The 13,697-nt window shown below is 40.5% G+C and overlaps 1 protein-coding gene across 2 annotated transcripts in view; it reads left to right on the top strand.

The window, feature by feature from the left end:
* The window catches only part of aff2 (AF4/FMR2 family, member 2), a 141,464-nt gene that overhangs the window by 34,443 nt on the left and 93,324 nt on the right, over positions 1-13,697 (top strand). For both annotated transcript variants that reach the window (XM_027280910.1, XM_027280906.1), the window contains exons 2-3: positions 5,672-5,791; positions 13,302-13,697. The exon at positions 13,302-13,697 is cut by the window's right edge and continues 262 nt beyond it. In XM_027280910.1, coding sequence (XP_027136711.1) covers positions 5,672-5,791; positions 13,302-13,697 — 516 coding nt within the window. The remainder of the gene's footprint in view (positions 1-5,671; positions 5,792-13,301) is intronic.

The following is a 13,697-nucleotide window of genomic DNA, read 5'->3' as shown; positions in this document are numbered from 1 at the left end:
AAAAGTGTGTGTGTTTCACTGTTATCTATCAGCACTGCAGACGAACTAACGAACCCGGCTGCCATCTCTAAATCTTTCAAAGACAAAAACACGAACGAAATCTGAATATTTGTCGATGAAGTGCGAGTGAAATTTGAATTTTCCTCACTTTTGTCTGAAAATAATATAAAACAGCGTCTATTGTGCATATTTTTCTATTTTCCTGATATATTTGTTGAAGCTTTAAGCCTCTGGGAGATCATCCTAGCATCTCATATTTGAGAGGTGGTGTAACTAAGAGGCTTTACAGTCTGTGAACACTGGTGCAAGATGCACTTTCTCTTTATTTCAACAAGCACACATAGCTTGGTTATGAGGCACTGATTCTGTGATGTTACAATATTTGAACACCTGCTGAGTCATCTGCAGCCCCCTCGCATCTCAGTGTGTTCATCCTACATCATGGAAGCGTGTGTGGTGATGACAAATAATCAGACTATCAAAACGCAGCAACACCAAAAGGGTAATCCTGTCACCTCTGTGCTTCACAGGTAATCTTCCGGATATATAACGGATATCCAGACCGAGCAATTAGCAACTTGATACGTGGGAATGATGCAAAGGGACGCATTTCTGCTAATCTCTCATATGAATGCACCTAAGTCTGCTTAAACGTGATTTGTCAATACTGCTCAGACTACAAACAAACAGAAACCAGATTGCTTCAGATGGTAAAAGTTCTGTTTTATAGAGGTTATTTGTATCACGACACAGAGTAATGTGTTCATATGACAGCTGGGACTACAAATATGGCAACAGTGGCCATGTTGATTAACTGCCTGTGTGAATGTTTGAGATGATATCTTTAGTTCATGTCCACATCAAGCAGCAGCAGGAATGGGTAGGCTATTGATAAGATTTTCACAATTCCGATTCCATTATCGATTCTGCTTAACGATTCGATTCTTTATCGATTCTCTTATCGATTCTCATTTGGGGAAAAAAGGAGAACAAACCATTTGATCAGCATCAACTTTGTTTAGTTATAAGTATCACGACCTTACAAAACCAACAGCGAGGTCAAAAGAGGTCCACAGCCTGGATAGTAGTAACAAGTGTAACTACCTTCCGCTGCTGCTAGGTTGAGATTCATCTCCAGTCCGAAGCGTGTCAAAAACACGACATTTATTTAAAAATATTGCATGTTGTGTGCACAAATGTTTCTGCATGTTCGGCGTGTTCCCTCCCGCCGCTGTTATCTCCACTTTGCAATGATTGCAAGTCGCCCTGTTGCCGTTTTTTTTGGTAAAATGCAGCCAAACTTTGGAGCGTTGAACTGAGTTGGTGCCATTGTTTACTACTGATTGCACTGCACGTGTGAAACTTGCGTAAGTTACGTGGCGTAATTAGTCGTGCTTGCTGGAATCGAGCGTGCGTAACTTCTTGCGGAAGTTGCGTGACGTAATTCGTGCTTTCTGGAATTTAGAAGAGAATCGTTGGATAAACTGCCAAACGATTCCATGGAATTGAAACACACGGAACCAGTTCTCAACAAGAACCGGTTCTTGATTCCCATCCCTGAGCGGCAGAGGTCCATTTTGTTTTCTGTAACTGTGAAGTGAAGCCAATGCAAAACAATGCAGAACAACTGCAGTTCCTCAAACGTCCACTTGAGGCTGGTTACAGAACAAGTCAGTCCCCATGTTCAAATGTCCAACTTGACAGCAGAAATAAACATGTTTACAGCCTGGTACGAAAAACAGTTTTGGTCTCTGTAGCTAATTTTGACATGTGAGTGCTGTTATAGGTGGTTTGTTTGAGCAACCAGGCGTCATTCAGCCCACCTCAGGTCCACCAATGATCCACGTCTTTGCCCATTTTTAGATCAGCCGGGCTAATCATGGCTGCGGCCAGTGCCACCACACTCAGAAACATGTGGGTGACGACATTCTTCATACTGTCAGCGATCCACACGGGTATTAGCATCAATCAAATTACCACTCCTGCCATTAGCAGTATGAAACCTCAAAGTTAAATGGAGTTTTCACAATAATACGACTATGACTTCCTGCCAACGATTCATCAATAAATAGCTTTACAGCTTAGCACTGAAGATTCTCACTGACCCGGCTGACCAGAACACTCTGGTTCAAAAAGCTGCAAAGACAAAATGTCAAAGTCAATTCAGCGAAGTGTCAAAAGTGTAACCTGCGTGTGGCAGGTAGTGTTGTACTCTGTTCCTGCCACATGCTAGGAAATAAATCCTGGATGTGTTAATTACCTCGTCTGACCTGATTCCCTCCGTGTGAATGTCTAGTGCGTGACAGACGGAGACGGAGACAGTGATCTGTGGCATGGGACTGTGTGTGTTTGTGTGTGTACTACATACGTGTGTGTTTGTTGTAGTGACAGCTCCGTCAGTTATCTTTCTGCACTGACAGACAATGCACATGTCAACCAGCAGCCCCAGCGCACACAATGATCACGCCTAGGTATACTCCTGTAACACACACACACGCATGCATACACACAAACACCTAACCTGTCAATCATTATGTCTGTTATTCCCACTGCTCTCTCCTGCTTTTTGCTCCTCCCTTCTTCCCTTCCTACCTTCCTCTCCCCATCCCTCCACCCTGTCTTTCATCATTCTGTTATTTTTCTTTCCTTTTTAAGAAACTGTCTGTTGCTCTGAAACTGGGTCTTTTTTTTCCCTTCCCGTGGGTCTCTGTGATTCCCCCCCCCCCCCCCTCTCTCTTTACTCCAATTGCTTCTCCGCTCTCTCTCCCTCCCACTCACATCTTGCTGACGGATTAAATGTTGAAGGCAGGGTCTGGTAGAGGAAAAGAGAAAGTCTCTTTTAATTGTGTTGATCGCTAATTAGCCGCCCCTGTCTCATCTCTTGGCAGTGGTGTGGTAAAACAGTGCCCTTTCTTGGGTCAGCGGGCCACAGCCTCAAGCATGACTCGTACTCACACTCACATATGCACACGTTACTTTGTACTACTGAGATTCGAGTTTGGCTGCCAGCTTGTAGATTTCTCAGTGGAGGATGGTGACTGCAAAAGTTTAGGAGGGCAGAGTGAATCAGTAACTGTGCAGTAAAAGGTTTTTTTTTTGCTAAAAATACTGGTTATATAAGGACAAATGTTCCAAAAACCTGGGTTTCGCCACCATCTCTATTCCCCACAGATCACTCTGCCTTTGCCTCCAATCATTCTTATCATTGTTTACTGTCAGCTGTCTCATATTTTGAATGCCACAAGAACAATCTTGCTCATATACAGCAATAATTCTTGCCTCCAGACAGAAAACCCCGGTTCATTGCGGTAGTGTAGGAATGTTGATGAAATTAAAAGCAAATTTATTGGGAGGCCATCCAATGACACTGTGACCGGACATAAACGCATCTGTCCTTTGCAGTGCATTGTGGTTCAGTGGGTACAACATGTCATAAACACTGTCTGATTAGGACTTCAATTCCCACTGGGTCCACCTACGCTAAAAATAATGCACGTCATGAATGAAATACCCAGCTAATGACTACACCAGCACCAGTCAAAGGTTTGGACACCCCTTCTCAGTCATTGCTTTTTCTTTATTATTTTTTTCTATTTGAGATATACTGAAAATATGCTGGCACCAGCAAACCACCCCCAGCCTCACACCTCCTCCTGGCTGTCATGGTGGGAACCACACATGTAGACCACACCACACCTTTCACAAAGTGACCAGCTGTGGTCGGAACCAAGATCTCAAATTTGACCGATCAGACCAAAGTAAAGATTTCCATTGGGCCAGTGTCCACTCCTGTGTTTCTTGGCCCAAACAATTCTTCTTGTTGCTCTGTCTCAGTTGTGGTTCTTTGCAGCAGCTCAACCCACGAGGCCTGATTGATGTTGACAGGTCTGCTACTTGAACTCTGTGACGCATTTATGTTGGCTGTAACCTGAGCTGCTGTTTTATTGGTGATTTCTGAGGCTGGTACTGTAATGAACTTATCCTCTTATCCTCCCAAGTCTTCCTTTCGTGGGGTAGTCCTCATGAGAACCAGTTTCCTCATGTTGAGTGTTTGAGGGTTTTTGCGACTGGACATATTTAAAGTTTGTAAATTTTTCAGGTTCATTGATCTTTGTTCTTAAGTTGTCCTAAATGATGGACTGTTGTTTCTCTTCACTTTCTTCGTTACACTTTGTCCTTTGCATATATTATAGACAAGAAATGTACTGTCAGTGGTGTGTTCTTTTTCTATTGAGTTTGTTTCCCCTCGTAGACTTATACAAAGATTATCATTCATTCATGTTTCAGTGTTTTGGCCACTGTTGTTTGCAAAATATAACACAGGCTGGACTAGAAGCATTAATTAAATATTCTTGAATACGCTGGTTTGTTTCCAAGAGTTAGATAATAAGATCGATACCACTCTAACTGTCTTTACACTTCGTATATGGAGACTACAGCCAGGAGATGATTAACTTAGTTTGCACAAAGACTGGAAGCCGAGGAACAGCCATGCTCTGTCCAAGTTTACACCTCACTTCCAATGCTCTTATTATTAAGGATCTAATGGTTTATCCATACATAAGAACAATTTGGGTTTTAAGGTTGGTTAAATGTGGAAAAAAGTCAAGATATAGGCTAGTTACATCCATAACTCCATTTAAAACCACAAATTATCATGTTTCATTTTGTTTTGTTTGTGTACAATGATGGATACCACATGCTTTAAGTTTAATGACCAGGCCAGCTGCTTCCAGTCTTTATACTCAGCTAATCTAATTGACTCTTGGCTCCAGCTCCATCAGATTACTATCGAATGGCCAGTTGTTGTTTTTTATCCACCAATTCCTTCAATCCCAAAGACACAAAGCTCCTTGGAGCAATCAGAAGTTTAATGAAACAGTTTGCACTATTTCTCACAAAACTGTATAGATAAGACCTTGGCTGACTTGTTTGGAAAAAAAAAAGTTGTTTCCTGTAGATACGAGGCATCGAAACTTCTGGATAACATAGGGGTCAGTAGTTGCACGGGATGAACATTTTATTGGAGTCTGAAAAATCAAGCAGCTTTTGCAAATCGAATTTAGACGAGTGGAATTTATTCAGAAGCTAGATAAAAAATGACTGCTTAACCTTATGAGATGAGCTGATTCAAAGAGACAAAAACATTCAATATTATTCTTTGAAAGTGTCAGTCCAAACAACTTAAGGTCACTTGGTTGTGTCAAGGGTTATCCGGATATCAGTTTCAGTGGAAGGTAGCGGATGCTGGAGTTAAAGAGTGAGACTGTTCATGTCCAGAGAAAGTCAAAGATGGTTTGATATCTGAATCTTATTAGTAATCTTAAACAACCATTCAGCTTCATTATCAATGAATATCTTCATCTACATTGCTGTGAATCCTTTTTTTTTTTCTCTTGATCTCGCTTCTAGCAAGATTTCGTTTTTTTCTTACCATTAGTTGAATTTTCAGACGGCGCACTACACGATTTACCCATTTACCCTGTTATTTTCCTTTACCAGCTACCGAGCTACTCTAACCACACTGCAGGAAAAGAATTACACCTGCTCTTTGAGATCCAAAATGACTTGTTAGCATGCTCATTAGAAACCAGCGGTCTCACTGGTGCCAGGCAATGTGTCTGCCTCAGTGGGGGATGTAACAGCTTTTTTCCTCTTTGTGTCCTTCCAGTCATCTGGAGTCGGAGCGCAGCGTCCTGAAGAGGAGGGAGTGGGAGAGGAGGACCAGGAGGTCCCAACAGATGAAGATCTCTTCTCAACTGGATTCAACCTGTTTGGAGAACCTTATAAAGTAAGCATGGTTTTTGAATGAATAGTTACACTTAATTATGCATTTGTTGGTTTATTTCTAAAGATGAGAAGATTGTCATCAAGAAATATTTATAGCTTGTAAATCCACCTAAGCCACAAATTTGCATTTTTACAGTTTTGTTCATGTGTAAATTAACAAATTGAGATGTGACATGTTTAATTATTCAACTTTCTAGGTGTTTGGAGTGTATATAATTAACTTGAGTAACATTAGCTGTTTTAGCTGTTTATTGGATGATTTACATTACACAGTAAGAGTTTGAAAATATCTCTGTTTTTGGGCGAACACGACCAACCCAAATCCTGAAATCTGAAATGCCGTTCATTTAACGTTTTACTAACTATTGGGGACCCATAAAAAATGCAGGCAGAGATTACAGATTACCTCTTAAAACCTCATGAAATGGGCTGCTCCTATTTGCAAACATACCCTTGATGTGTAAAGACAAATATCGGTGGATTAGTTTTACTACTGAGGAAAACTTGTGATTTTCGGACGAGAGAGATAATGACATCTTGTGGAAGTGGTGTCTCTTTCATGTCGTGTTCGGGTTGACTGTGTTACGACTTGATGGTGTTTTTTGACTCAAAATTCTCCTCACCGCCGCATCTTCGCCTCACGTTCCTCTCTCCCTCCGGCTTTTGACTTTGTCCTGCTGATGTCCATGTCTTTACAGACCACATCCTGTTATTTCCCGATGGTTAGAATGCCTCAGGAACGCGAGTTAAATTACAGACGAGCTCAGTGATATTTCACTCACCGCCTCTCCCTGTTAACGTTAATCCCATCAGAAAAAAGGGATAGGGATGTAACAACACAGGGTTTTCTCATTTAACTAAATACAAAAAGTGAACAGCGTATTTTCCAAAACCTCTCTGAACTAAACAACCAATTTTAAAAATGTCAAGCAAACAGCAACTGCCTATCTGCGAGGACTGAAACACAAAGCAATCCTGTAAGCTGCACACACACACCAAAACACACACACACACACACACCACACACACACACACACACACACACACACACACACACACACTCTTTACAACCTGACCTGAGCTGTGATTCTTTACACCAAGTGCGCTTTCTCCACACAGAGTGCTCTCTCATTGCTGTTTAGGAGACAGGTTTTATTTCGCTGTGAACGTGTTTGATTGATCCCGCTGGAGGAGAATGGACGTACCTGACACCGGATTTCATTTGAGCAAAGGGTGAATTTACGACGTATTAATCAGCAAGGATGGGCCACTCTTGTCTAAAACAGCCGCTTTGTGATTTAGGCTCACTAAAAACAATTTGCCTTGTGCTAGTAATCAATTGAAGGGATTGTTATGCCAAACAACAATTATTCTAACATTTTTTGTGCTTATTGCATTTCAGTGCTGTTTTTGGATGATGATGGCCTATTGATCATTATATGCTACTGTGACCATTTGTTCCTCGTGCACTGTCCCCCTGGGCCAATACGGTAACACCCTCTAGCATAGGTTCTGGTCTTTTCTGATCTAAGGCACTGGAGATGCCATCATTTTGTTTCTTCTTTAGCTCAAAGTGAACTAGCCATGCATGAAATCCATGGCCACTCTCCTGCCCCTGTGTTATAAAAATTGATTTTGGTTTGTTTTAACTCTCATTTGCTACCGCCAGGCACTTCAACACTCGGTTATGCCGCCAAGTGTATCGACCTTGGGACAAGACTGGCTTTGAGTCTTGACAGAATGTGTTAACGGCTGCTGTGTCTGAACGCAGAGGACACGGAGGGGTTCTCAGGAAGACGTTGCCCGAGGTTCGGGGGGCGACGGGCAGCGCATGAGAGGTTGTTTTGATATGTAATCTAATCCTAGGTGCCTCCATACTCCAACTAATTGTTTCCAACTAATTAATGGTGCTGAGGTGAGGTCAGATGTGTTGTATGTGTATGTGTGTGTGTAGGAGAGAAGCAAGGCTGACTGGACTGGGCGTGTTGAAGGATGTTACACCACGATATAACACCAGGGGATAATTGGAGCCACACATTGAAGATTGTTTGTTCATTTATTTGAACTCCTGGAAAAGCCTCCTGTGTTTCAAGTGTGCTTCCTCAGACTGGCTAATCGTTTGGTGGTTATAGTTATATCAGAGAGGATTGTTTTCATGTGATCAAAACTACATAAACCTCATTTTAGGGCTACATGGATTTATTTAATTATCTATTTCCTTTTTTAAGTCTGGTCTTAAAATCTTTTAAATCTTAAATCTTTTAAACTTCAATCTGCTATTTAGATTGTTTTGGTCCAGTTAAAAGTCCATGTGTGTTATTTAGCAGAATATAATGGCAGAAATGGAATATGATATTCATAACTATGGTTTTATTAGTGTATAAATCACTCAGAATAAGAATTGGTGTTTTTCGCGTGTCTTTTATATCTACCAAAAGAGGTCTTCTTCCACATGTCTGCCGTGTTGAACCACCATGTTTCTATGGTTAGCCCAGAGTAGACAAATGGACCAACACTGACTCTAGACAGTATGATCAGCTGTGCCTCAGCTTTTCTAATTTATAGACTAAAACCGGCTGTAACAAGCCGTAAACAGAACATTGATATATCACTACATAAACCTCAATCCAGTCGTTCTCTAGCCACCTGATATTAATTGTAAATAGTCCACTCCTTTTAGCTCTACTTTGGTCTCTGTTCACCAGCTGTCATGACTTGTCTTCTGTTTGTTGCTGGCTGATACAGTGTACAATGCATTTAACAGAGCTTTTCACAGAAATGTCTGCATGCATCTATAAAATGGCATAGGCCTGCAAGACTTCAGTATTCTTTATTTCTTATTTGGATTCCCATTCAGAAGTGATTACTAATCTTCCTGGGGTCTGCACAAAAGCAACAACAATAATAAGACAACAACTCTTAAAACATACGTATCAATAAAGACAAGAAACTGCAAATATAAGCCAAATCAACAAGAACAAACAGAAGAAATAACAAATACTGACCTACCACAGCGGGTAATATATAAAGTAAGTGAATTTGAGAGTAACAAAAACCAATAATAGGGACCAAAACCGCCACAACCCAATAAACCCCACCAAAAAATCTAAAATAAGAAATAACTCAACAAAAACTCAAACAAGAAAGCCAAAAAAAAAGAAGTCCTATTTGAGTTTGTTTTTCTGGCTTTTGAACCAAAAACATGAACGATTCAGCCATAAACCAAAAGCGCGCTGGAAGATGAGGGTTGGTAATTTTCTGTGGGTCACATTACACATAATATAGGATTTATTATGTGTATACAATTTATCATCAGCTCAGTGCCTTTCAAAAATGGTTAAATTGGATTCTTTCACAGTAAACAGCGGAGGACTTCTACAGCTCTCATAATTACAGCGATTAACTGAGCAAGGGACTACTTATTGAAGGTAGCAATATACATAAATCTTGGAGCAAAGGATACATTCTTAAGTGATCCACACGGGTAGACAACACTGTTTTGTGGTTTCATATTCCAGTCTTTAAAACTAATCTTTTTTTTCCTCCACACTTTATCTCTCAGTGCTGCTAAACTTGAAAACTAGCCTTGGCCACCCTTGCCCCTTTCTTCAGTGATTTATTTGCCACATTAACAATTTCATTTTTTTTTCCCCGCACCAGTGCTTGTTGCTTTACTTATACAATTCAGTGGATTTACCACGACCTCCACGACCTCGCTCACTTTCTCCGTGTTTAATGCTGGCTGTACACTGAAGTGCTCCTGTAGAGATCTATATCAGCCCTTTTTCATTATCACATAGGATTTATAAAACTTTTATCGTCCCCGGTCTCTCTCTCTTCTTCATTTTTTTTCTACCGTCAGTCTCTCTCTGTACCTGCAGGTCTATCGTGTGTCCGTCACTCTGTTTTTCTGTCTTTCCCTCTTCCTCTCTCCAGTATTCATACACTCTGTCAGCTATTAGCTAATCCCTCTTCTAATCCTGTTAAAGAGCGTTATGCTGTTAGCAGCTATTTGGGATGATCTATTCACACACACACACTCGTACACACACACACACACACACACACGCACGCATAGGTATTCATCCTCTCTTTCTCTTCTGTTTTTCATTTTGCTTCTCTGTAAATGTGTTTTCTGTTCCTCTTCAGCCACCAGATCTTTTATTCATGAGCTTGAGATGGAGAAGAGATGGGCTAATTTATTCACAGCTAACTTTGGCTTGCCACGGTGTGTAGTGTTTGTGTGTGTGTGTGTGTGTGTGTGTGTGTGCATGCAGAAATTACATCTGTTAAGATTATTTGAAAGCAGATCTCTCCTTTCTTATATGATTCTTTTGTAAATTCGGCTTGATTCCCTGCCCTGTTTCATTTTTTTGGTATTTTCATGGTTTTCATACTTAATTAGATACAGTAAAGTGAAGACAGACGTGGTTGGAGAGATGAATGCTGTTTCCACATTTGAGTCGACATTTCTGTGGACCACAAGACCACAAGGATCTATCTGTGTTAAAGCCAGGACTATTACACAGGGTTCACCTGTGATTTATTTCAATAATTGCAATTGTCATATGCAAATCTGCCGTTTCCTTTATCAAGTCATGTCCTCTCTGTCAAACTCCCACTACATATTAAACACCATGTTTTTTGGGGTTTTTTTTATTCCATCTAAATTTGAGGTTGTCTTTTCTTCCTCTTACTTCAGGCTGAGAATTTTGTTGCAGTGGAAAGTATGAGTAAGTGCTTTAAAAGTATATTAGGTGAAAATTAAGGTGACTCATCTGATGCTTAGAAAATTGGAATTCACTGGATGATCTTTGGGATTTGGTCTGTAAGTCTGAGTGAAACACAACACTCTTTTATCTTAGACAAATATACTGAATGTAACTTATGAGGAGGTTAGATCACTTAAATCACACGAGTTTCCTGAGGAATTCATCCCATCGTCTAATATAAAAAGGGAGCTGAAACAATTAGTCTGAAGTCTCAGACTGAAATACTGTATCGCAACCAAGCGATTCTCCATGACCGTGAAGTGAAGCATATGCAAGGCTAAAAACTGCAGTTCCTCAAACGTCCACTTGAAGCTGGCTACAGAACAAGTCAGTCTCCATATGTCCCCATGTTCAAATGTCCAACTTCACAGCAGAAATAAACCTATAATGACAGTTTTTTATTAACTCATCTGTTCAAATTATATCAAGGCTTGAAGTTATGTATAATTAACAGTGTGGCAGCTTTGATTACAGGTGACTTGTTTGAGCAGTCAGGTCCACCAATGACCCACGTTTTTTTCTGATTCTTAGATTAACCTGGATTAGAGTCTTGACTACCAATGTAGTTCTTCAGAAACCTTTGTACCTTTGTTATACTATACCATCTAGTGAAATATTTTAACATTTACTGGACGGACAAGCATAAAGGATAATACTACCTTAAGTGTTCTCCTTTGATCGAAATGTCTCAACTGTTGGATTTTGAAAGATTGTCATTGTCATATATTCAGTTGCAATGCAGTTAAAGATGTTTGAAGAAAAACTCAGCCGACATTGTCTTAGTTGTATAACAAATTTATTACAATAAGTTCAGTATTGTAATCAAGTAAAACGTTATTTGGAGAGCCTCCAGCCGAATAATGAAACTCTCCTGAACTATGCGGGGAAAGCCCAATATACAGTGGAGGTTATGCTCCTAAAACATGCAGTCAAAGTCAACAATAGTATAAATCTGTGTAAGAGAGGGACAGAGAAAAAGAGAGGCCCTTAAAAAACACCACATGGGACCCGAAACACCCCATCCCACATGACTCTTTTAACATAAATTTTAATACAAACATTAACACACTTGACAGTGGCGCCATCCTGGCGGCTCTCCGGTACTCCTATCCAAATAACCTCAAAGTCAGGATGAACCAAAATAACAGCTAGTGACACAGACAAGTATCTTAATGTAAACCATTTGTATATAATAGTATTAGTATTAGTATGTAACTATGCATCTATGTGCAGACACCTCATCATCAAAAAGGTCAAGGTGTTGCTTAGATGGTAAACCTGTCAAGCATCATTGTCAGCGTGATATTAATGCATTGACATAGAGTAAACAATTAATCATGTATCTCAGTCAATTTCAGTTTCACCTGGTTCATAAAGTACTATCAAAACAATCTGATCATGAAAAAGGGCATCACAATGTAGCAATTAGTATCAAACGATTCATACATCGGCCCCCATTAGAGCAAATGAAAGGGTGGTGTTATAGTAATATGTAAGTGTCTAACACACACGTACAAATACACACTGAGAGATCCCTCCTCAGCAATAAGCCCTCTCCATGGATCATTGCCTGTTATAACAGTGTTGTTCAGTTACTGACTGGAGCTGTTTTGCATAGGGAAACAACTGATGTACATGATGTGTGATTTTATTCTCCTGACCACTGTGGAAATAAATGTGGTTAGAAAATCGCCCTCGACAGCCTCGCACAGATCTGCATGATTGGTGTTAAACCCCACTACAATCAGTGTAGTGATTATTCATTATTATTATGTAACTCTATCCTCTTTCCAGAAATATTACCTAAGATTAGTTAAGCTCCGACTTCCTATGAACATAAATTCATTATTCACGAATTCATTAACCTCCCCAAATACAGGCAATTTCACCCTGTCTTGAAAATGAGATAAAGGGCTTTATTCACTCCTTTTCATACGTTTCAACCTTTATACTTATAGTAGCTTTAGCTGACAGATCAGATACCCGGATCTATTGCTGTACATAACACAAAAGTTAAAATTACAGGGCCACATCTCGCATTGATTTTATTCAGAGTTTCCATTATTTGTCAGTAATTCATGATGAAATGTCACGATCAAATTATAGGCTGTAGATGTTCCATAATTCGAACTTGGCTCTAGATTAATATTTGTCTCACAGTTTGTTGCTCAGGTCGAAGAGAAATATCAGAGAACTGAATAAAAATCTACAGGATTTCACCTTTTTTCTTTCGTGGCTTTTTTGCAGGAATCTGGTTCAAAATATAGAACCGCCTGCTAATGGCTCATGTCCTTTCAGAAATGCCAAATGATCAAATCATGTAGTGTCGTCATTAAAGGAGCTGTCAGTGACTGACACGAAAGGTATTTTTGAGCTATTCTGGGGAACATCTCACGTAGCAGCTGAAGGTGCTACACCGTCATATATCAGTACGACCCGCACTGTCCTCCAAGCAATGATTGCTTGAGAATCTGGGGTCAGGCTAATAATGATTCCTGCCCCATTAATTTTACTGCTGCAGTCTGGACTGGACCCTCTTAAGGATGGCATGTGTTTAATTAATCATCTCATCTTGATGTGTGGTCAGTGGTCACCCTATCTGTCTCTCACTGTTCCTCTCTGGATGAATAAAGAGGGCTTTTCATCAAGGCTAAAGAAATGGAAAAATGGAAGACTTAATTAATATTCTTCTCTCTCTTCCTCCCTCCTGTCTTGTTCTTCTTCCTCTTCTCCTTTCAGACTAATAAAGGTGATGCGTTGGCGAGTCGTGTCCAGAACACGCTGGGCTCCTACGAAGAAATGAAAGATCTGTTAACCAGCCACTCTAACCAGAGCCACTTGGTGGGAATCCCCAAAGGCAGCAACAACCTGCAGACTCCGACCACCTCAACGACGGAGAGACCCGCCATGGAGCCCCAGCTCTTCACCGAAGCCTTGAGGGGAGGTACAGGTGGAGGAGGAGGAGGAGGAGGTGCAGACGGAGGTGGGGAAAAAAGGATGGGAAATGCATCTTCCTCATCTTCAACTTCCATGCAACCTCCTGCTTCGGCTACTTCGTCATCGAGCGCCACAACGATCTCACATCAGAATTCTAAAAAGTCCAGAAGCTCCATGGACTGGTCAAGGGCAGGTCAT

The sequence above is a fragment of the Larimichthys crocea genome, chromosome I, assembly GCF_000972845.2.
Source record: "Larimichthys crocea isolate SSNF chromosome I, L_crocea_2.0, whole genome shotgun sequence".
Classification (NCBI taxonomy): domain Eukaryota; kingdom Metazoa; phylum Chordata; class Actinopteri; family Sciaenidae; genus Larimichthys; species Larimichthys crocea.
This window is presented reverse-complemented; position numbering and strand designations above follow the sequence as displayed.